Source organism: Rhopalosiphum padi, chromosome 2 (genome assembly GCF_020882245.1).
Source record: "Rhopalosiphum padi isolate XX-2018 chromosome 2, ASM2088224v1, whole genome shotgun sequence".
Taxonomy (NCBI): domain Eukaryota; kingdom Metazoa; phylum Arthropoda; class Insecta; order Hemiptera; family Aphididae; genus Rhopalosiphum; species Rhopalosiphum padi.
The window spans coordinates 58,290,706-58,317,883 of record NC_083598.1 but is presented as its reverse complement, the minus strand read 5'-3'; the positions used below and the strand labels follow the sequence as shown (position 1 = coordinate 58,317,883).

Sequence of the window (27,178 nt, the reverse complement as noted above, 5' to 3'; positions counted from 1 at the left end):
TATTTTCCTATAGAATTAAGTATGAATGTTTAAGCCCCCTCCCCCGAATACAAATCCTGAGTACTGCACTGTATTAATGTCTATGAATCAAATCTATATAATATAGGTATAGTATTACCTAATAAAATTGAATTGTATATATGTGTGCCTACGTTTATAAAGTATTATAATTTACAACTTTTTATTGATATACTTACTTACGATTCGCTTATGTAACTAATAAAATAAATTAGATTAAGGTCGTAATGTTAATTTTTTGTGTGTTTGAATGTTTTGCTTTTCATTTTATGAAATAATATTGTTAAAAAATATATGGATGTAGGTACTTTCCTGTATTGTATAAAACACTTAACAATATTCATGATACGTGTTCTTTATATAGTATTGTTAATTATTATCACCGTTCAACTATTTACAATATGCACGTATACGTTAATAACAATATACCATAAAAGTGCAATAAAGTAGATGAATATTTTATAGCGTGGTCTATTTTCAAATGATTTTTTTTCATCTTCTGACGTCATGGCTTTTGGGCGGGAAAAATGAATTAATACTAACTGATTTTTGCGTGGGCTTAGAAGCCGTTCTATTTTCATTATCCAAAACCAGACCTAGTGTATTTATTAACCCACTAAATAGCTGATATATTTATCCAATCTGTTTTTAATACGATTTATTATAGAGTAGATCATTTTTTTTTACTTCACGGTCATCGGCTAAAAATGCGTATAAGCCGCGTATATTGACGAGAATAAATTTGATTGGGTTTATATAAATGTATATGTTTTTGAAATTAACAATTTATAGTTTATAACGCATTACATGATAAACCTGCTGTGTTTTATCAACTCAAACTTAAAATATTTAAAAGTTGCATTTTTTGGAAAACGGATCGGCGAAATTTGCATGCAGCCGTCTAGCGGTCCGTGTAAACACTATTCAACGGTTAGAATCCTTAAAATGGTGCACCGAACAGCCGGTACATATTATTTTATAGGTAGGTAAGTACTAGATAATAATCGATATCGCTGTTCGGTGGCCGTAATAATAATTATACATTTACAATGTGGATTAAAACACAATATGCTCAACCGTGTAATTGACGGGCTCCGTCATAATACTCGTTATCCTCATCAAATCTACCCCGGGCCATGCATTGCCAATGGTTTGGTGCGTGACGTCAACTTATATATAATAATATTATTATTATGTAGTGGTTATTATTTATTCACAGACCTCGTGTCTGTTGAGTGTTGACATCTCCACGTGGAAAATATTTATTTTTTTGATCGCAAAACTAGCCTTGATTATCGATTTAAAAATTTAACTAACACACTTATTAGTTATGCAAACTTCCAAATTCAATGCTATCATTCTCTGTTTGATCTCATTAATTATTTAATAACGATACATTAATTTTATCTATCTAATCTAAAAAAATATCTCAAATGAAACGTATTGCTATAAACAATAAACTTATTCTATACTATATTTTTTCCTTATATCTAGGTATACAGGCTTTGTTGTGTATAAAATATTATATCTGGAACAATATCTATTGTATTTAAGATTATAGACATAAGAAATATAATTTAATGCTTTAATTTTTTATCGTTATCAATATTTATATTTTATGTTAATAGAATTCTATGATATTTTTCGTTTTATTATTTACTGTTTTTAGAGTGTAATTGAATTACATAAAAAAAGTTTATATTTAGTTCAAAATTCGAATATGAACCCATAAATATTAACTATTTGACACGCGTAGATTTTTTAACAATAAAACACAACTCGAGAGAAGCCTGTTAAAATCTGCGTCTGGTGATTTTTTCCAAAAACCAGGTTTATGAATATATTCTTCGATATTTTTTCTTACGCGTGGAGAACTTAGTACCAAAGTATATCTACATTTTTTTTTTTATTATTAATAATAACAGTCTCGGTCGATTATTGGCCATTGGCTACAAGAATCTTTGCGTAGTTCTTACAACTGAGGAAGCAGACTTAATTTTTTAGCTTTTAAGATGTAACATAAAACGTTGATCATTCATTATATACCAAAAAATTTCACTGTAAAACCAATGCATTCCCCAATTCAATAAATTCACTTATATGCAAATATTTTTTATTATAAATAATTATTAGTGTAGAATTAAAATAATATGCATGTCCTATATAAACAGTATAATACTTATTAACTTAATGATGATGGATCTGAAAGAAACCATTTTCATTGAATCGTCAATGCGTAGGTATAGTTGTGAATGCTGTAATCAAAATTATTTCGTATTGATACATAATATTGTATTATTATTTTATATTATAAATTAATACATAATTTGTATGTTATATAACTAAAATTGAAGATGACTTTCTCAGCATGTCTATTTTACAATGGTTTTATAAATTACTTAAATCATAACCATAGTGATTATAATATTCTATAAAGATTTAATTATATGCCTAAGTAGTTTTTTTTTTTAAATTAATTTCGGACTAGAATTAATTTTTACTTAAACCATAACGTAAATAAACGATTAACTAAGACTTGAGTTATTTATGGTTAGCGATTAGTTTTATTAATTAGAAATGCATTTTAAGTTACATTAATGTTGAACACTAAATTGCCAATGTAACCAAATTTAGACAAAATCTAATTGTTCCATTTTAGAAAGTACATACATAATGTGTTATAACTTATATGTACATTATAGCTGATAACTTCTAGTAATTATATACCATAGTATATGCCGTAGTAACAACTAGTTATGATGACTTAAATATTATTAAGCTAAGATATTGTGTTATTCATTTTATAAGCTTAAGTCTTATTCAAATGAAAATAAATTAATTTAACTTGTTACATTTTATAACATAGTTACATATTTGATTGTTTAATAAAAAAATATTCATGTATATATAAGTGGACTATAGATAATTTATTAATAATGCTTTAAAGCAGCATTTCTTAACTTTTTTTTATTCGCGTACCCCTTGACCACTCACCACTATTTTATAGACCTTCAAATGTATCTGGAAATTTACGAATTTATAAAATAAGTTTAATAAAGAAAAATTTAGAAATATTTTTTTTTGATAAGCGTGTGCCATACATTATATATAAAAAAAACAATATGAAGTTAAGAATTTAATTTTAATGTGATCCTTGGGTTTATTTGCTAGCACTTAATTTAAAGTAATTAAATATATATTATTATGGAAATAATAAATATTATATTATACCTGAAAATCATTTAATATATTATTTTTTAACTCCCGGAAAAACGATTTGTATAAGCTTACAATAATTTAAGAGTTTACATTAAGCAAATTGACGGATTGTTATTTTTAATTTATTCGATTCCCTACTTTTTAAGTATTTGTATTGGTTTGTTAACAAAATTAGCTTCCGATGCTTTAAAAAAAAAAATTTTTACCTGAACGCTACACGCATGCGCACCGCAATGTAGAAAGATTTAAGGGGCATGCAGCAGCAGCAGTCTATCAATGGGATTCTGTAAACAGTACGCGGTTCGATGCTCTCGTGAGTGTTACCGGTGGTAATAATTTATGCAAGCAAACATACGAATTCAAAGTGGTATAAAGTTTTACTTTTCATAATATTTTAATTTTACGTAACAAATTGGCCAAAATGTAATATTTATAGTGTAAGTGAAACTTATATATTTTATACGGGCACTCATATAGGCATGTTTCAATTTCCATTAACTTATCATCATAAATATGATCGCAAGTAAATATAGCTAGGTGGTTTACAGCTAAATAATAAAAAAAAATATGTTTACTGTTAAAAATTCATATGGATATATAGTGGTTATATAAATTGCTTACTGTAAACGAACTATACATAACATTTTTATTACACATCCATATTTTTATAACTTGGTATATTCGTATATATAGTTAAAATAGCTGTGTAAACGGGTATGTTTCCTTTTTTTTTTTTCGTTATTTGATTTATATTATATATTTTTATTCTTTATCAATACCCATTGATCAGCTTAATATGTTTGTAAAAATTATAATTAAGTATAACTGTATAGTGTACAGTGTACACCAACATTATGAAAAGGTTTTATGATAAGATAATTTTATATTTTCTAGTTTAATCTTGTGTATGTACAATACTGTCTAATGTCTAACTATACCTGGGTATGTGATATATTAATAATAATAATAATAATAATACGAGTATCTACAGCAAAATTTATATGATTTAGAACACGATATTTTATAAATTCATCATATAAATTGTATTAGTTTATCTCAAAGTACTTTGACAACTATTTTAATATATTTAGATAAAAGGTTTTTGTCATAATTTAAAATTTGAATTATGTGTATAATTAGATGTTTAAAATGTATTATTCATAAATATTGTATTTGTTCATACGCTAAATAAATCAATTAAAAATATTATAGTTTAGACTGTGTAGGTACTACTTGTAAAAAGACTAAAAAGTAACGATAAGAAATTCGATTTTCCATAACTGTTTTGTCATTGAAGCATCCACGTATCTTATTTCGTTTTTCGATACATTGATTTAAGTTTTTGGTCTTTTACATTTCGATTGTATTATATATTTGCATTAAACGTATATAAACTATAATTAAATAAAAATATATGTTTAAAATTTAAAATAAAAATAGGGTTTTTGTTGTTATAATAATATAAATTATTCAATAATCTTACCAGGATTACATAATTTATACATTATTTTTACTTTGAATTTTATTTAAAAAAAAAAATATTTTTTGATACCATAATAAAGAATAATTATACTTTTATTTATTTTTCAAGTGAAACTATGTTTAAATGTTCAATATATGAACACCTATATATATTTAATGGGTACCTAAATATCTGTTATCTATATGATTTTATTTTAAACCATACTAAAATTTAGAAACTGTTGATGTATATATTATATAATTATATCATATTACATAAGTATATTAAAGTTTCTTGAGGAATTTTAATGAAAATATTAATATAAAAAAAAAATGTTTGTTTGAATTTCAATTGTGTCAACTACTATTATATACGTTTTTATGATTGATTAGAGATACACGTTTCCCATCAAAACTAGCAATTATTATTTAAAGAAAAAAATTGGATGCACGCCTTCTTTACTAATGACTTTATGTTGGCTTTTAGCTTAAAAAATGTCTTGTATATCTTTTTAGATTAAATATTTTTATTTTTATCCATACCTTAGAATTATATGGTTTGTTTTTCGATATTTCATATTTTCATTTTAACTAATAAACTATTAAATTATTATCATTATGTTTGATTATTAATTGGTTTATAAATCGAATTTGTAATGACGATTTGAGCTATAAATTACTATACCAATTTATTATGCCATTTATATTATAACTCAAATTATGTAATATGTCATAATCATATTATATTGTATTGGCATCGATCTCTGTGTATGTTATACAAAATTCAAACCAAGAACTTTGCAGATGATGTGTTCTGTTTGGCTATGTATTTATATAGTAAAATCAGAATAAATCCAATAGATCAATAAAATCGCACTATGCTTTATAATAAGCTAAGAATTCATTTCCCCCTATAAACATTTATACACAAACATTTATAGTGTACAAAGTCCATGTCTAGGACGTTATGATTTATTATTTATGAATCGTAAATCACCCAACGGTTATGCCCTTTTCATCCGTCCGGACAGCCGTGACACAGAGTAGCGCCCGGCGCTCGTACCTATACGTTCATCACTGTGTCCAACAGTATAGGGCAGGCGGCGTCGACGCGATTTATCTCCTGTGGTAATAACTAATATTGTTACGATATAAGTTATCTCTCGGTATAGGCGTATTTTTCTTCGCAATATTGTAATAATCAATGTCGATTAGTCTTTATTTTTTCAATTTAAAATCGTACATTTCTTTTTTATATTATGCAAACGGCATCGCACTATCGGCTGCACATAAACAGGAATTCGATATTTCGTTTGTCCGCCCAAAAAGCCAAGTGTATTCCGATGATAATGTAATCATTTAGTTAAAATTTTAAAAACTGTAGATAAACGATGACGTTTTGTATAAGACGTAGGTATGCCTCTCATACAGGTGCTGGTCGATAAAATAATGATAGTAGGTATTGCATTATGTTATTCTATAAAGTTTAGTTTTTGCGTGGCCAGTTTGTTACGCACAATACAATTATTCGTTTCCGTAAAAATATAGTACACCTTAGAAATAAACTCGGTTGTATAGGATTTCAACGATCGAGGAGTTTATCAACGATTACAATATGAGGGTTGATCGACGAAATATGGACTTCATCGGTTTTGGATTTTCCATGTTCCTGTTGGCCATCGCAGTAAGTCTTTATATACAATCTTCAATCATATAATATATTATTAAATAACAACATAAAATGATTAAATGACTCATTAGTTTGGAACTTTGGGAAAGTAAAATATATTATGGTGATAAAGGTTTTCATTTTTTTCCATTTATCTCATAAACTTTATATTATATTTATCCAGTTAAATATGCTGTACTCCACCCCAGAAAAAATAAACAAATATAATAATTTTAGTTTGAGTTTAAGTACTTCAGTTCACAGAAAAATCGTTACCTGTGCACCTTGATTTTGTTGCCAAATCTGATCAAAATAGGAAAATTGATTGTGGGGATCAGAATTTGGAACAGTCCTTAGTGAATTTTTGTTTAAGTGGAATAACTTCATAAGAAATGTAGTTTAACTGTTTAAGTAAGCTTCTAAACTTACTGGCTTTGAGATGTGCGTTGATATGCATTTCAGCAAGTTTCTACTATTATATATTATAATACTATATAGATTGACTTATTTACTTGTAAACTATCATAAGATTTAAACTATTTTAGTATTTTAGATTCTAGGTAGTTGGTGTAGCGATGAATGTACAGTTTTTAAAATTATATGTGGGTTTTTTATGACTGCTATCACCTTTTGGGGTAAAAAATGCTTTGATTCTCAATTCCATGGCTAGTTTTTAGTAGAAAGTCGTGGCTAATCAGTACTTTGGGAAGTCAAAAGTAAACATTTTCTAGTAATTTATTTAATCTATAATCAAGGGAACTAAAAATGTAAGGAAAAATGGGGATTTTTTATGTTAAACCAATATTTGAAAAAATTAATTCTTTATTCTGTTTTAATGCAAAAACGAATAATTATAGAAACTTAAAATTGTCATCAACTGTTTATATAATTATTTTTATAATGGAGCAATTTTCAAAATTTGTTGACTCTTATGTGCTATTTTAAACAATTAAAACATTGGATTATTTTAAGTTTATTTTTAAATGTCAATAAACAAATTTTTGTTCGTTCAAAAAACCTTGAAAATTTAACACAAGGTCCCTCATAAGTTATATTGTTAAATAATAAAAAAAGAAGTTAAGTCAAGTTAAAAAAAAAATTAAGCTTAATCCTCCACAGTAAAGTTTTATAATCGTTTTAAATTCGATTTTTAACAAATTTTATAAATGGTGCGAAAATAAGCAAATTATTTTGTAGCTAATAATTTATAAAAATGTTAATACCCATACCTAAGATTTATAATATTTAATATACGATTCATTATACCTCTTTATTCAACCGTATTAAAAAAAAACCATTTCTACTAGAAAGTCAAATTATTTTTTTACGAGCGTTTAAAGTTTTACAGCATTTGATATTCAACTATATTTTTTATAAACGATTTTTGATATTTTATCCTAATTGATAAATTAATAACTGTAGATATTTGGAATTTTGATCAAATGTTTATGTTAACATTTCCTGCATATAGTACCTATACTTTTTTAATATTTTTATTTTTAGAGCTATTTATAGACATTCTTTTTTTTATAGACAATTTTTTTTTTTATAAATATCGACAAAAAGTTATTTGTTTGTTCAAAATTTTTAAAAAATTTTCTTTAAGGTCTTACATGAAATGTTCTCAAATTTGTATAAAAATAATAAAAATTCGTTTATGTATTTTTTTATATGCATTCGAATTTATAATTTAACCACATTTGTTAAAATCCAAAAATTTATTTTGTAGTTAGAAATTCATAAAAAAATTCTTAAATTGCTCATAAGTATGAAGTAATACACACTGGAACAAAAATATCTAAATAAATATATCAACCTAATTATTTTATAGATATTTGAAGTTTAAATTTGGACTAAATTACATATTTAAATATTGAATAACAATGTTAATTATTTGTTTATAGTTAAAATACTTTTATTTGGACTTAAAACTTTTACGTATATTATGAATTTTAATATATCTAAATGATATTTTGAAAATAAATAAGATTAATTTAAACTATTACCTATTTATACCATATTCACACTGTTTTACCGTAAGGTAATACTGAATAAAAATTTAAAAACAGTTAAATAATATCGTATAGTATAAATGGGTTAATGCATAACTATTGTAATAATTAAATAAAAATAATATAATAAATAAAATTTTTTTTGGTAAAAATTAAATTAATATAATTTAATGTAATATTTACAGAAAAATAAATTACTTAAAAAGCAATATAAAAAACCACATTATCATATAATATAGTTATATAAACAATATGTTGATTCGGATCTAAACGGAGACGCTCAAAATCGTTTTTTGAACACAATGATGGGTACATCAAATTAATTTATATTTATATACAACATTCAAATTTAACAAATACTTTACAGTGACCTACTTGACATCTAAATAATGTATATGAAAACATGTAGTTTTTTTTTATTAAAATAGGTCATTTACTTGTTTAAACATTTATATACGTACTATTTACTTTAGTATTGCCGATTGTGTTGCTGTGGCCTGTGATCATCACACCGGTAAGCGCAATTATTAAGAATAAAAATTTGATTGATTTGAAGAATAACGGAACCTTGTTTTACGGCTGATTATATTAAATAAAATAATTTTTTTATTATCATACTATTTTATGATGCTGGACGTAATTATAGTTTTTCTGTATGTATAGGTATTAATGTGTGGTTTTCGTCGCTATTTGTCATTTTTAAGCGTTTCCGGTAAATAAAAACTTTTAAATTGGATATATTTCAATGTATTTGTGTAATCGTAAATTCGACGTATTTGTATACACGTTTTAGTATTTTACATATTATAGTTAATATATATATGTCGAGTTTTCAGTTTTTTTTTTTGTGACATTGAAATATTTAATACTCCCACACGTCCGGTGACTATTTGGTAAAATGTAAACAACATAAAATGATCCTAAGGTATTAGGTTTGACAAATTTTTTAATTTTTAAGATGGAAAACTAAATAGCTTCCCGCTGAAACCAATAAATCTGTCAGCAGGCTCAACCTACAACGGGAGTAATAGTGTTTAGTTTGGCGGTACCGTCCAAATGACGACGCCGTTATAATATATTATATACAAACAACCTGAACATTTTATACAACCATTTTTAGTGTTATTGACCAATTGTTATTATTTTTTAGACCAATAAATATAATTCAGAAAAATAAAAATATTTGTGAAAATACAATAATAGTATTTTAGTGCGGTAACATTGTAGTTATGTCGAAAAGGGGATTCATAGATTTTTTTATTATATTATATTGAAGTACTTGTAGGTACATAATAAAGTTTTATTTTCTCAAATTCAAGATAAGTATTTTATTTCTCAAGATTTTGAACACGAAACACCCATTACATGATATTGTATACATACTCCTAACTTATATATGTTGACTTAATTGTTGATATTTATGATTATTTGGAATGTCACGTCACATCAATTCAAAATGCTTAACAATAATTTAGTTTTTAAATGCACGTTATCGATATATATAAAGTTGGTGCACGTATAAAAAAGAAAGAAGGTGCATTTATTTATATTTATAATTATATTTTATTTTTTAGTTTTATTTTTTTGTATAAGATAACTTATTGAAGGTGAATTAAAAATAACACAATAATCGAACAGAACTTGAAGAATTGAAGTGTCTGAAAACGTACGACATTGAATTTAGATTTAACATAATTTACTATTTCTGGATGGATAACGTAAAATAACAGACAAAATTAGCGTTGAAAAACAAAAACGATCCGACCTCTCGGAACACTTTGTGACACCGACACCATAGGTACAACGATACAGATTTCCCAAAGAGAGGGAAACGATGGAGGCATCTGTCTATAATATAGTATATTTCGCCGATTAAAACTGTGCGGCGGCAACACGTCACGCGGTATTAAAATAGCGGACAGCGATCTTTCCCGGTTTTTCAAGTATCCTCAGAACGGTCTCTTTATATTATGTTAGTCATTATATTATTATAAATTATTATAAGTATATATAATATATATGCGAACGTTGTGCAACGGCCACTATTAAAGTGCTCAACACTATCTGACCAAGCCGTGTGTCATTTTGTAGACACACATGGGCCGCAACCGGGCCAGATTGACTGTTCTAACGTTGTAAACAATTTAAATAAATAAATATGATTTGACAAAGTTCGAGGTATTTCCGTTGAGAAATCGTGTGCTATAGAAACCAATTCCCATGTTAATAACGATATAATATATGTATAAATGGAGTGTTAACATACATAATAAATAAGAAGGCGTATAATGAATTTCGCTTATTACACGGACCCTGCAGTTAACGAGTGTTTGGTAGTATATGTATATAATATATGGTATACTATAACATAATAGTGGTCGAGTGCATTTCGGATGATGAAACGCAATAATAATAATAATAATTCGTTATCGCAACACAAACTTCCCATATTGTATCGATCTAATAGTTGCGACTGATTGAAATGCATTATAAAAAAAAAAAAAAATATTAGGCAATTCGAGAAAAGTTTTAAATTATCAATTACAATAAAATATATACTATAATTTTAGTATAGAGTTGTATTTTATGGTCCAAAAATCTATTAGACAGACGCCACTGAGACGTAAATAAGAAACTATTGGAAAATAATACGATAAACGTTGTGGTACGATATATACATTATATACTAAAGGAAAAATATTATGTTTATTGTATTTCAATAAATTTCGAGATTGACATTGTATGAACACATTACGGCTGATAAAAAAAAAACAATATTGTAATGTACACACGAATTGACATAGCAGTAGGCTGTTGCGAACGACCGATATAAAGATTACTATATAAGATGATACATGGTTAGACTGATTCTTGGCAAACTTGGCCTAATCCGAGGATCGCAAACATTATTATTATTATATTTTTTTTTTTATTTAGTGCAGCGCATCGGGCATTCTTGGTTTTTATACGGGTTTACGCATTTGACGGGATTAAACATTATAATTAACTTCCGCTGAGAAAATATGACAAACGTAAGCGTTAAAATAAAACATCTGCCAAAAAAATTCCACGAGTTCTATCTTAGAGGCTCAGTTAAAAATGACTAGCTGGAACTTTTTCCAGTATTATAATCTCGAGAATTAATAATGTACACATCAATGTAGACATAAACAATTGACTGCAGTGGAATCAATGAATTTATAATAAAGTTTATAGGTTAGTTGCGTAGGTTAAAAAATGTATATTTATTTTTTTATAATACTTTTTATTTTTACTATATAATGTACTCTACAATATTTTTAATAAAATCAATATAGGTATTGATATATATATAGAATAATTTGGTAGAACATGTAATTTGTTTTACCATTGACATTAAATTAAATTTTTATGACTTGCAAAAATGCTTTGAACAAAAGTTTTATGGACATTTTTAACTGATTAATTATCCAATCTAATAAATTTGATATACATATGCCTTATGTGTATATTATTATTCAGTTTTTTAATATTAAAATTTCAAAAACGTGATTTCAAATTATTTTAAAAATGTTATATTTATCTAAAATTATATTGACCTAAAAATTATTTTTTAAATTTGTATCAAAAAGAAATAATTGTTGTTAACATTTTTATTTTAATATGTTGGTGTCTAACTACATTCATAAAATGAACATGATATTACATTTTTTTTTAAATGCTTCAAGCTATTATAGTTGTAATAAAAAACGATCACAAATTTTACTTGGCTTATTACTAACTATAGCTAATAAAAATTGAAAGAAAAATTTAATGCATAATATGTACTACAAAAAAAGCTATTAACCTTTAAGTTTAATTATGTTAATGTGATGTCGTAATTAAATATAATATTATACGGTTGATCAGAATTACTTAAACATATTAATATAACTATTTACTAAGTATATACGTCATATATACTTTCGTATATTAATTTTTGTTGTACTCCTTTTACTTATGAACTATAAGACTTTACTACTTATATTATTATAATTTTTATTTTCCTTATTAAATAACTTACGATAGTATTTTTTTTTCTGAAAAATTTAAATCATAAACCAATTTTGTTTAAAACTAATTTTTCACAGTTTTTTATAAGTTAACTTTTGAGTCAATAATATATTTTATAGTATGTAACTACACGTTTACAGCAAAATTAAAAATAGTATTACCAAAACTAAAAAAATTTAAAGTAAGGATATAAAAAAAATGTTTAATAAAATCCTAATTAATGTTTTTAGATGGGTCTGGGGAAATGTACTCCTTTTTAAGTTGAAAATCAAACGAGATCATTATTATTCTTTTTTAATTTTCACGTCCGGATTAACGCTTGAATATGAATGAGAAAAATCCGGTAAAATCTTTGCGAGTAAAACCGGGCTCGTTGACCCGCGTGCCCGCCACCGAATTAATTATGATCGTTGGCAGTCGCTCGGCGCTTCAAACCTTCCACCACCTCCACTGCAGCATCAGATATTTGACCATAGCTGATATAGTGCTCATTGACCATGTGGTTTGGGGGCGGATATATTTTCGTAAGTCAAATATATCATTATTATTAATATTATTATGATCGTGTGCGAGGGAGATCGAGAGAGAGAAAACGGCGTAACCTTGACATCAACGGTCCATTGAGACGACAGTAGTCAGTGTCCGATTGGTTTTTAACTTTTATTGTCCACACATAAATCATGTAATTTTTAAAAATAATAAACTAAATAATACCTATCTCATTATTTCATTTATCGTAATAGCTAATGACAGGGCCTGATTTAGGCATTTCGTGGCCTTAGGCAAAATAAAAAATGTAGCCCCCTTATTGTCAACAGTAGCATATATAGCCATAGCTCCTCTTCACAAATGAGTTGTATAAAACAAAATGCCTAATAATTTATTACAATTTAGTATTTACTTATACATTTTCACAATCATAATTATAATGTTATACATTTTTTTATTTCTACAGGCTACAGATTTCTTGTATCTATTATTCTAATTTACCTTTTACGCTAATAAGGATTAATTATTTTATTTTTTTGAAATATTATATGTTTCTTATATTTATTTTAGATAATGGAAGTAGTACTCAAAAAATAAAAAATAAAAATAAGGTCCATAAAAATCCGAGGCCCTCTAATAACGGAGGCCATAGGCAGTTGCCTATCCTGCCTAATGGTAAATATGGCCCTGGCTAATGATATATTGACAAAACCTGAACGGTATTTAGTCCTTAGTAGCTTTGTATTATATATATTAATATATATTAATAGAATAGAATATTTATAAGAACTAGGTCGATTAATTTTGTATTATATTATTCCGGAATACTCAGATCGTGAAAATTTAAATATATGGTGATAACCGTTAGGGTGGCTATTGAGTGATGGACGAAGGTGATGTAAAATCAATGTGAGTCCGCTGTCCATTATCGCCAACACTCAAGGATAAAGATCACTAATATCTATAGTAATTATTTAATTATTTAACTTAATAAAAGTTAACCGCACTTATTGTGTATAATATGTATTTCTCTAGAGCTTTTCGGACTTTTGGTAGAAACGATTGTTCACAATGCAATTAGTAAATCATTTAGTTATATAGTATCGTATATTTTTATTATACAAAAACGGTTGCCATTAACAAAGACGATAATACAGTGGTTCCCAACTGTTTTCATTCTACGCCCCCCTTGTAAATTTACTAAAATCTCATTCCCCCTCCTTAAATTAGAGTTAAGCTGAATTTTTTTTTAGTGAGCGGTACAAATAAAAAAACCATCAATAACCGATCGTATAAGGTCTATGGTAAAATTGTATACGTATTAAAATAATTTAATATCGAAGTCTTGGGGGCCCTCTTGTGAAATGATGATTTCATAATTATTATATCGAGTTAATTAATTTTTGTACTTATCATTACACAATACACATAATATATTAACTTTTAAATATTAGTCAATCTTAGAATTATTTGGTTGTATCGTTTAACAAAACTTTTACAATTTTGATTTGTACAACACCATGTTTTATTAAATATGCTAACACTTTATGAAAGCGAAATTTAAAATTAAATATTACTGATATTGGTTTATATTTTTCACTCAGCATTTCGAAAATTTCAATTTTTTTAAATATTTTCAAATTCTTTTCACTTTGTTAGATGTACAACCAAAAATACTGAAACGTCTGAAACTAATATTAAGTAGATAAAAAGTTATAACGGTACAATATAAAATGCGTCCTATTATAGCTCTAAAATCGTGCAGTTTATCTTTAATGGACTAGAAAACATCATTCACGTTGAATATTGTTATCTCGTGTGAATGCATTGTATCATATTTGTATCAAAATAGCATCTTACGTATTTTATTAAAAATCGGGATATTCATTTATTTTAGCCACTAAAAACAGTATATTCTAGTCATTCTACATAATCTGTATAGGTCGTATTCGGGATATGAAAAAGGAAAAAAGGTCATTTTTTGTGCAGCAATCGAATACATGCTACAACAGAGACCGATCATATAACGCATATGACGTATTATGGTACAAGTCTGAATGGGAAAGGATTTAAGGATATACTGCAGGCGAATAGAAAAAACACACTCGTTCGTAAATGCGGACCCGTAACGACGTTAATTTATCGCCGTTATTAATATTATCATTTTTTTTCTTACGTACCCGACTCATAACAGACAAAGTTTTTAAGTATCCGAACATTTTAGGGATTGTCCTCCAATCACGTTCCACGATGCCGTTGTCTATTAACTCGTCTATACATTATGGATCCCGACGCGGTTATAATAGAAGTTTGTGCACGTATTAAAGTATATAACTTCATCATCATAATATAATAGGACGCCTATACGTACTTTACCACTAGCTGAAATAACCGCGAGTTCCTCGATCTAATAATAACACATAAGACGCAAATGTGTCGTTAAAGTTTTTAAGGCATCGTTGAAGTGTCGGACGAGTGTGCGTTGTACGGAAAGCGTGACTGCTCGATAATATATTATAATTCGTTTTTAAAATTAAAATAAGTACACTGCACTTAATACATCCATCTTAATACGCATACGAAGATTATGAACGGTATTTAAATCGAAATCACCACCAAAGAATGCATTGGACAATATAAGAATATTTTTAATTTTAAATGGCACGTCTAAAATATACTTATTCAATATCGAATATCGGTGACATTTTTATGATCACATGACATTGAACTACATTTCCTGTCATATTAATATGAAAAAAATGTATGTTTAAACGAAAATTATGTAATTCATTGGTCAATTATGGCTGGTTTTTTTATCCTAATTTATAAAGATAAGATAATCAGTTCACGCATTCATTGCACCCGCAAATGTAATTAGCCATTGGGAATTTATTTTTATAATTAATTATATTTAAGTATACCTTTTAATTTAAATAATTTAATCGAAAATCTTAATTTCGTTTGTAAAAATATAAAAATAATACTAATATTATATAAGTTATAAGACATTAATCTTATTTAGCATTTCATTTATACTTGCGTGTGTCTATTCAAAATTGAATTGCAATTTTTTTTCACGCAGCTTTTTATAAATTTAATTATATTTGTTTATTAAAATATATTACTGATAGTTGTACAAAGGTACTGAATATTAGTTTCCAAATAATTTATTTTTAAATTACATTTATCCGTGGACGTCTATTTATCTCTACATATATGTATATCAGATTTAATATTAACAGGCAGCCTCTAGGCATAAAACATTACACTTTATGTGCGCTTACCTACTTATTAAACAGTAATCCAAATGTAATTACAAGGTATTGACGATTTAATTTTAAATTTGTGCTTAAAGCAATTTTATTTGATTATATAAACACGGAGGTCATTAAACAGATTAAACTTTTGGATATTATAAGAAAATCTATTGGTCATTTTATACTTTCATATAGATATTGAAATATGTAAATATATTAATTTAAATTATGTTTAATTTTGAATTTATGATTTTATAAACAATAACTTTGAAAGCAATGCAGATGGTTAATTATGGTTCATTAATAATGTACTACACATTTAATAAAATTGTTGTCTGTCAACAAAACAGTTATATTTAGATATCCACAAAATGTACTTATAAACTATTTTACTCTTTAATAAATAATCTATTAAAATTACAAATAATTATTTGAGTTTTTAAATTTTACTCGATTATTAAAACCGTTTGCATAAACTACGATAGAGGATGGTTAATTTGTTTTTGTTATGTAAGCATAGAAGTAAGTTAATTTCGAGTGGCATTTAATGTTAAATACTATGTTATATAACTAAGTATTAACTGACATTTTTCATGAAATCAATGTTTTTTAATGATATACTCGTAATGCTGTAAGGATAACAAATCGCGCGTAAAATATTTGTGTACTTTATACACCGTACTTAGATTATTATTATTTTATATAAAATGAATTATCGTATTAATACAGCCCGGTGGCATTGTGAATTCCTGCAGCAACAGTTTCATAATATTTAATTAAGCAGAAGTTGTCAAGAGCCAACTATAACTGGAAATATTAATTATCAACGTGGAATCGGCACGGTACTTGTATAAGTATCATAGACCACGATTGATATATGATATGGTATGTGTATACACAGGATCGACTCGTGGTCGGAGCCCCGGTGAGAAGTATTTCGATAGTCGGCGGATTATCGATCGCGGTGATTCCCCGTGCACAGGGAAAAGAAATAATAAAATAATAATAACATGATATTGATATTGTACACAATCACATGAATAATACGATATGTACGAACGATGTTTATCGTACACGGACACGCGAACGCTGCGGCCCAGCTCCCCTGGTGATTTATGTTGTCTAAAACACCGTAATATTAAACGACTGTTGGGACCGCAACGGTAGTTGATTGGAATCTCATCTCTGTACAGCACATCACATATTATTAATATTATACACCCCGCTCGCGCGTTTAAGATAATTGATTTTTCAACGTTGACGTCTAAATCGCATCCGCGACGCCATCGTGAGCGCGCGTATTAGGTATATACAGGTAAGTGATAGTTATAGGAAGGTAGGCATAGATACCTATAACTGGATAGTATTGGGCACCTATACCTACTTGGATCCACATGCGTGTATAAAATATAAATAATAGATGCATACAAAAACACCACTATATATATAATATTGTAATTTTTCAGGATTTATTGAGTCGACGGTGTTTGTGTGTTTAATAATTGTTTTCTAATATAATATTATTTATGTCTGCGTGTGCACTGTGCGTGAGGAACCTATTCGTGTGCAATGTTGATTCATCTCCTAGGCCAAACGTTATTTGATCACTGTTGGTTATTGTGATATTATATTATATTATTATTATAATGAACTCGGCGTTTCTAGATGATTTATTGGCGTTTTTAATTTTTAATACGTATTGGATTAATTTTTGGGGAAAGAATATAATATTATAATTATGTAAAACTAGCAGTTTATTATTTAATATTTACTCTCGTGGTCTCACCGGGTATTACGTATACTATTTTCAAACATGGAAAATTAGTTGTTATATAGTGGTACTTTTTTTTAACCTCTTAATGCATATAGGTATCATATGATCCTATATTCTCTTTTTGGAACTTAACGTGTTGGTAGGTAATATTTACTGTTTATATAGATAAACCAATAAATAGGTATGAGCTTCATAACGAGCACATATGATTCATATATCCACGAAGTTATATAAAATGTTTACCACATGGCACGCATGCCTTGTATATTATACATTATATATAAAATATGTTTTAATTCGTTTTCTGTTATAAAATACAAATTATGAAGATTATTTTTATAATTATTATTTAACTGATCGATTTTTGTTTTTTAGGTAGTCAGTTGCGATGGTTCAATAGGTGGACCACTAAAGAGATTTGATGGTTGTGGTGTATGTGGTGGTGACAATAGCACATGTCGTTTAATTTCTGGTATTTTCACTAGACCTGACATGCCAACAGGATACAATTTAATTACCAGATTACCGAAATCTGCTTGCAATATTACTATTAACGAACTTAAACCATCAGCTAATAACATAGGTAGGTACCTAATAGGTATATACATATACCCAGATAATGAAAATAATAATTAATTATAATTACTATTGAAATAAATGTTGGTTACTATATTATATTAATAACTATAACCATTTTATTTGAAAATTGAAAATATATATAATATAAAATATAATTATTATAATTATTATAAAAAGATTTGGTTCATTAAACAATATTATTTAAGATAATAAGATTTGTATGCATTTGTTTTTGGGCCATGTCAAGCGAGATCATTATTATCGAGGAACGGATTTTATTACAATTAATAAAATTTATAAAATTTTAAATTTTAATAATTAAAATTTGAAAATGTAATACAAGGTTTCTCATAAGTAGTTAATATTGAAACTGAAAAATTTAAATAAGAACCACTTTTTTTTATAGATACATGAACTTTATAGTTAAAATTTGGGTGAAATTATATTTTTAAACGAAGAGCAACAATGTAAATTATATTTTTATAATTCTTAAACATTTTTTTGTATAATATGAATTTTACCATAAGTATAAAATGATATTTAAAAAATATGTAAACAGCTATTACTTATTCATATCATTAGCATATTCTGCGTGCATATTGTTTTATGTTAAAGATGGTATTTTTGACTCAAAAGTTAATAATAATAATAATAATACAGTATAATATATGTATACTGTTTTATAATTAAAAAATATAATCAAATATTATTTATACTCATAATATAATTATAATATAATAAATGCAATGTTTTCGAATAAAAATTAATCAACCTATTTTACAGCTGATAAATAATAATATTATAAAAGTCCATTTTCCCAGGTCCACCATATTGTAAATTCTAAAATTTTTGTTTTTTATTCGATTCTGTTTAGTTAGTGCCGTTTGTTCTACTTGGAACTAATTATTATTATTTTACTATTGTTATATATTTCTTAAAAAAAATTGTCAAATTCATTTATTATAAATTTTATTGTAATACATACTATTATCTTAAATTTAAATTATAATTTTTTTTAATTTTGAAAATTCCATTTTAGTGGAGCATTTCTTCAGCCTCGCTTTAATTGAAATTTGATTTCTTAGAGTTAGGGGCTTGGCACAAACGCGGGATCAAGTACAGAACAAACAGCACTAACGTAGTACAACCGAATGAAAAAAAAATTTGGAAATTCCATTTTGGCGAAGCCGGGGAATTTGGCCTGTATTATAAATTACTTCAATAGCAATATCAAAAAATATTTCACAAGATTTACTTGGTGATATAGACAAACAAACGGTCTTCGCTTAAAACCGTTTTTCGTATACAATGATATATTATCAAATTAAAATTTAGCACATCCATTACAGACTACAGTGGCTCACTCGAAATTTAATGTACAGCGGAAAGGTATGGGTATCCACAATAATTGTCTACCGTTTTTACTTTTTACCTCCCAAAATTCTAACTAGTTCGAATTTCTTTTCAAAAATCGTCTTCAAAGTTAAAAATCGAAGCAGTTTTAATTCCCCAAAAGGCAAATCACACATCATCCTAAAATCAATTTATTCATCGCTCTGCTCATTACTCAATAACGTAATTTTCAGTATATCATATACAATAATATAATTTAATTTAATTATATATAATATGTTAAGTTTGACGTTTATAATATTGTATTATATGAATACTTTGATACGTCTATCGTAGGCATTTTATAATATAGTTCTTTTGAATACAAGTAATTAATATCGTACCTATTTCTTTACAGCATTGAAACACACTGTTGGACTATACATTTTAAACGGAAATTGGACGAATAGTTGGCCGGGAGACTATGAAGGAGCGGGTACGGTATTCACATATCGGAAAGAAAACGGTAATCTTGGCGAATCCATATTTGCCACGGGACCGCTATCAGAGTCCGTAGACCTCATTGTAATTTCAACATAATATTATTCATTATTCATGTTTATATTATTATTTATTGTTTTAACACATCGTCGCATAATTTGTGACTTGTCTCGTTTGTAGTTAGTCTTCAAGTATACGAATCCCGGTATCAAGTACGAATACAAATTGCCGTTAGACGTGCCTGCGCAGGATGAGTCGATCACGCCGCCATTGATCAGACACCATTCGCACATGTCTGCATATTATCCCGGTTGGTATAATATTTCAATATGTGTGTTATTTTATTTATTATATTTTGTATTATACACACTGAGATGGATAACGTCAATACTGAGTCGGCGACTAGGTAGTAGTTCTATATTTGTAATGTAACAAAAAACGAACGATTTAAAATGTTGATACCCCCAACATCGTAGGAAACTAGGACAACTAATTTAAAATCTACAATAGTATAATATTAAGCAATTACACAAAATGTCGTAAAAAATGATCAAAAACAATTAAACGTTTTACGTGTGCATCTATTGTGTGTAATAACAAAACGTATTACCCTCTATACGGTGCCACGGTGGTGTGGTAGAAGTAACGCCAAGCACGTATAACGGCTATATAGTTATCGTTTCAATATCTATATCATGTCATTTATCTCTGTGTATTTAATTATTTTTTTTTACATCGTCGGGTTCTGTCGTAGGAAACTATTTGCCGGTTAGCGACGATGCGTATGCGTTGGATAAAGGATCGGAACTCGATAACGAAGACAAGACGTAAGTTGTTAATAATATATAAATATATATATACCTAATAATTATCTATATATTATAATAAATAAATATAGTAATAGGATTATTTAAAAACAACTCGCTATCTGATGTTACTACTGGTGTGGATATAATAAGAAATATTTTATTTTGCAGAAAATTTAACCAGGACCAACCACAAGCTGAGTATCAAGGATTCATCGGCGATGAAGCTGCAAAACCGCGAAACAAAGGCAGAAAAAAGAAGTTTATATGGAAATTGACCGGCTATTCTGAATGTACCAAGACGTGTGGTGGAGGTAATGAATCATTATAATTTTTTTTAAAATTTAGTAATAGGTATCGTTATTTACGTATTCGTATAAATCATGTCAAACTGGTATAAATAGGAATACATTTTTATTGTAAGTATAAAATAGTAACTCGTATAAATAGGCGTAACTACAGTTTTCGGCTGAATATTTTATTAGAATTTATTTGAAACTAAAATACATAATACAATTTAGGTACTTATTTATATAAATTATACGAATACTAAGTATCAATATTTAATGTAAAAAGTTAGAGATGTTATTAAAAAAATAATTTTATCATATTTATTTATATTTAATATTAATTAGGTAAATTTATATAGGATGAGAGCACGTATACCATACTATAATATACAAGATGTTATAATGTTAAGAAATAAAAAATATAAAACCTTTTTCTTCTCAAAAATGTTATTTAGAGTTCTTTGACTTGCAGCATTTTTGATTATGATAAGACGAGTACTAATATTATTAACTTTAAATTCAAAATTGTATAAAATATAAATATTGATTATATATAATATATTTAACATATTTTACCGCATACACACACTCTGAATACCTATAATATATTACTAATATCTAATGGTGTTGATTTGATACATTCTTCATAGGGTATCAGACGTCCACAATGGTGTGTATCAAGGAACACAATCAACAGCAGCAAATTGTCGCGGACAAACGATGCCACGGGCTGGAGAAACCTCAACCCCAAGTGCTCAGATGCAACGTGAAACCATGCGAGGCGCAGTAAGTACTCTGTAAAATAACACTAGGACCCTGAAAATCGTCTTACTTACGAATACTATAATAATATTACAATAACATAATAATATATTGTACACTTTTTATTATTCTACAGGTGGTCAATCACGGATTGGAGTCCTTGCTCAGTTAGTTGTGGCCTGGGAGTCCAGACCCGGGAGATGGCGTGTAGGCAGCAAATTAATCCTTCTTTGACGATGAATGTGGCCGAGTCGGCTTGTCCGTCACCCATGCCAGCCAACGTCATTTTATCTAAAACCTGCCAGAGGCCGCCTTGCGATTCCACCCAATCCGACAGCAGCTCGCATTGGATCGCTGGAACTTGGTCCAAAGTTAGTGTTAAAAACGTCTCCAAATTCTAGGAATTTTCAATATCTATCAAAATTATAGTGATTGTAGGATCTGAGTGAACGATCGATTTGTGGTTTTTGGATTTATAGTATTGAATAAAACTATTAAGGTTTTTTAATTATTTATTTAATTAAACACTAAGAAGGGTCAATAGTACACGAAAATGTAACACACGTGCAATATATCTTGTTCATAACAAAATATAATAATATAATATAATATAATTAATTAATTAATATACGTATCTACAGACTATAACAATATGTCAATATTACGATCGTTAGAATTTAAAACGTACTTATAATAAGTTTTAAAATAAAAATTGTAGTTTTAACAAATGTTTATATTTAATGTACCTAAATATATTGTATGTAAATAAACGATATTTTAACCAAGATAACAACATAGGTCTAATAGTAGTTTTTGCACATGAAATTACAAACATTTTAAGTGTGTTTAAAGAGGGTATTGAGCAAGCGTAATATATCGAGATTTATTTTGATTCTCGAAGTACCTACATTTCTGGAGATAGATTTTATTGATAGTCGACTCGCATGACAAGGATCGTACATTTGTACAACAATAATTAATATTATACACGTAACTATCCAATATTTTTAATACAAGTTACAAGTTAATAACATTTTAATTGTTCGTCACTACACACTAAATCTTTTAAAACTATAATGCGTAATTGAACGGTATATCATAATATAGGTAAAATTATTGAAACGTTTGGTATACAATTAGATGGAGGCATCGACCTCCATAATGGGGGAGTGTTTAGGTACGCCAATACAAGTCGGTGATGGTTGTTTGTGAAATATTAATATTGTACCACACCTATGGTGTTATATAGCGTGAATTTGCGATACGACGAAGTAACCTAATTTTGTTTTTCAGTGTTCCACAACTTGCGGTACCGGTATTAAGTCAAGATCGGTAAGCTGTTCGTCAGCCAATGAAACTGAATGCAAGCCAAACGAAAAACCGGCGCATCAAACCACCTGCGACATGGGACCGTGCGCGATGGCCCTTTCCAACACTATTGGCTCATGGATTCTATCCGATTGGTCACAGGTATTAAATTATAATATGTTATTTACTTAATTTATACATACTAAAATTATAAAATTATACTATACCATTATTAGGTATTATACATAGTTAATAATTGTATAGTTAGTTACTAAAATAGATAACATTTACAATAAAGTTTATTATAGAAATGATTTCAATACTTATAATTGTATCTAAGTAATGTATATTAATCAGCGTATTTATAATATTAAATGTATAGAACTCTTGTAAGATATTAAAATAAATGTAAAATTGTTTCAGTGTTCAGAAACATGTGGTACAGGTATACAAACTAGAAAGGTTTATTGTTCACTAGGAATTGATCGTGAAAACGCATGTGATCAATCAATAAAACCAGAGGCTAGCAGAGCTTGCATGAGTGATAAAGACTGTAGTGGACTTTGGTTTACAGGACCTTGGTCGCAAGTAAGATTTTAATATTAAAATATTTAATGGTTTAAATCTCATGTAAAATTAAATAATATTAACGCGCTTCTTGTTTATTTCGCGTTAATCATGCTTGTAACTTTTTGTTGACAATTTTTGTTGGCATAACGTATTATGGTTTTGTATATATATTTGTTTTAATTGCTATATATATACGAGGTACAAAATACCTAATATATCCTTCACATTACATATTGTTTCCTTCAGAAATATATTATTTATTAGGTACATATATTGTGTAATATAATAACACCCAATAATAAAACTATTTTTAGTGTTCTGAAATGTGTGGTTGGGGTAATCAAACGAGAACTTCAGTTTGTATGTCTTATGATCAAAAAGAATGGAAAGTAGTACCCCAGAGCCACTGTTCTGGCAAAGAAAAGCCGTCAATGACAATGTCGTGTTTCACCGAAAACTGCGATTCTAATTGGTTTACTTCGGAGTGGTTACCGGTACAGTAGAGTTTATACAGATTGGACTACCGATGAAGAAGGATGTCTTAAAATATATTATTATTATTATTATGTTTTTAGTGCTCGAGATCGTGCGACTTGGGTGTTCAGAAACGAGATGTCAAGTGTCTCAATGAAGTATTAAAACCATCGTTGGAATGTGATGAATCGAGCAAACCACCGGCCAGACGTTCTTGTAACTTAAGTCAATGCGTCAATAGTTATTCAGGTAACGTAACTATGATATCACATATATAAATATATTTAGTATAATTAATAGTTTTTTACAATGATGCGGAGTTTATTAAATGATAAAATTATTTGTATTTAACTACACATAGTTTATTATTGTTTTACATTTTGATTGGATAGAAATAAAATAATTTTTTAAACCTCATTTTCAGCATCAGTAACAAGTGAAGAAAGCCGAATCGAAAGAGAGAATAAGCCAATGTCAACCAGTACCCAACTACCATTGGATCAAGGTTAAATCTGTTTTATCTATACATCTGAAATCGAGATAATAGTGTGAGATGAAACTATAAATGCATATCCTTAATTTATGTTTACAGATGATCCTAAGTGCGTTGATATACAACACAGAAATTGTAATTTCGTTGCCCAAGCCAGACTATGTTCTTACAAGTATTATAAAATTTCATGTTGCAACTCTTGTCGAAACAAAACGTAAATCAACCATAGTCAGACGTATCTAAATATTATTTGATTTTCAATTTTAGACATAATCAAGACGGCTAGTTAATAGTAATATATAATATTCGATAAATGTTTATAATACCTATTTTACTGTACAATATGTTTGTACTTACCTATTATTTACAATTTACGTAATAAGATTAAAACATTTTTATTTTTCAAACATGTTATGTACTAGATAAAATGCATGTATAAATAATAATTCATATTATTAAGTATTTATCGTGTAAGTATTAAATGTAAAAATGTAAATGTACTAATAAGGTATTAAAAATATTACATTTAATATCAAGCAACCGAGTGTATCAAGAATCTCCAAAATTCAACGAGATAAGTATAATCATAATAGTATTAATCTAAAATATTTGTATTTGTTTTTTTTATTATTTTATTTTGGATAAAAATGTATACAATTTCAACAAAAAACACACACAACATTTATTTACGATTTTGGTAAATGAAAAAACCATTTTAAGTCTTAATTAAATCTTTTTAATTTTAGTACGATTTAAGTAAGTAACAATCGTTTAGTTCATTATTAGTCGACTATATTATTATTTATATGTATATTATGTGTTTAAATGTTTAGTATATTATGATTATGTGCGTTACACAATTTTAATTTAATTACATAAGACGTGTAATATAATAAAATAGGAATACACACATTTTTTTATTGTTCCTATTCGATTATCTAATAAATTAAATGTAATTTTTTTAATTATTTAATAATTAGTATTATGCTTAACTTAAGTTACAATTAGATTATTATATTATTAAACGTGTATAGGTATTATATTATAATATACAAAAGCTTAGTTTTAGTTTGCTTGAATCAGATTTAGATTTAATGAGTTTTATAAAATTATTGTTTTTTCAGTATTTCTAGATTAAAATTATCAATTCAATATGAATTAAAAATTTATAAATATACTATAATACTTACGTATTACAATCTATTTTTTCTCTTTTTATTGACTTAAAAGTTTTAATAATACAATTCAGATGATATCTGGTTTTGTGGTCTACTTAAATTGAATAAGTGCCTATTATACTGTTATATTTTCAGAAAAAGTCTTATGCAGAAAAGACATTAATTCAAACACGTCAGTGTAACGTGTGTAAAATAGTAACCCTGTTTATTTAATATTTCGTTAAGATATTATGCCCGTTGAGACATTAAAAGAGATGTACATTTAAATAATAAAATATAACTGAAAATAAACAATCAACATTTTTTTTATATAGATAAACAGATCTTTGTTTATTTTGTAAAATAAAAATCGACTTACGTATATAACATTAAAATATTATGTTTTTGAAATGCTGGTACATACATTCAAGACAAAATAAAAACCTGGACATTAAATAAAAAAAAATAGCGATTTTAGTATAAATATGTTAAAATATTAGCAAAACAAAAATACCTACAACAATTTCTATTATATAATTTATAATATAATATATCATACGTTTTACCAAATAACCAAATATATATATCCATGGGTACTGACCAGTTTTGAAGAACTATAAGGCTTTGTAACACTGTAATTATTATTTATTATTAAATACAATGAATATAATCAGTTTAATAAAATTATAATACATGTTAAATCGATAACGAAAACGACACAACCCAGTTCGCACGTTACGGAAATGTTTACATTGTTTATAATATAACTGAACGAGCACGAAAAATGTATAAAATTAATTTAGGATTAGGTTAGTGTATGAAATACCTAGAATCTAGATCCTAGATGTGTTATATTCCACGGAATTACTCAAATTTGAGTTTTTAATGTTACTATATTAATAAAAGTATTTTAAACTAAAAAATAATTTACAAGATTTATATTTATTTAAATTTTTACACAATTAAACAAAACAA

The 27,178-nt window shown here is 27.1% G+C and overlaps 1 protein-coding gene across 2 annotated transcripts in view; it reads left to right on the top strand.

The window, feature by feature from the left end:
• LOC132923505 (thrombospondin type-1 domain-containing protein 4) overlaps positions 1–25,923 on the top strand; it is a 60,182-nt gene extending 34,259 nt beyond the window's left edge. For both annotated transcript variants that reach the window (XM_060987547.1, XM_060987546.1), the window contains 13 exons: positions 18,307–18,514; positions 20,261–20,427; positions 20,524–20,653; positions 21,098–21,170; positions 21,321–21,463; positions 22,090–22,225; positions 22,338–22,572; positions 23,495–23,671; positions 23,933–24,097; positions 24,394–24,573; positions 24,655–24,802; positions 24,978–25,058; positions 25,146–25,923. In XM_060987547.1, coding sequence (XP_060843530.1) covers positions 18,307–18,514; positions 20,261–20,427; positions 20,524–20,653; positions 21,098–21,170; positions 21,321–21,463; positions 22,090–22,225; positions 22,338–22,572; positions 23,495–23,671; positions 23,933–24,097; positions 24,394–24,573; positions 24,655–24,802; positions 24,978–25,058; positions 25,146–25,264 — 1,962 coding nt within the window. In that variant the 3' untranslated portion in view covers positions 25,265–25,923. The remainder of the gene's footprint in view (positions 1–18,306; positions 18,515–20,260; positions 20,428–20,523; positions 20,654–21,097; positions 21,171–21,320; positions 21,464–22,089; positions 22,226–22,337; positions 22,573–23,494; positions 23,672–23,932; positions 24,098–24,393; positions 24,574–24,654; positions 24,803–24,977; positions 25,059–25,145) is intronic.
• The last annotated feature ends 1,255 nt before the right edge of the window (positions 25,924–27,178 follow it).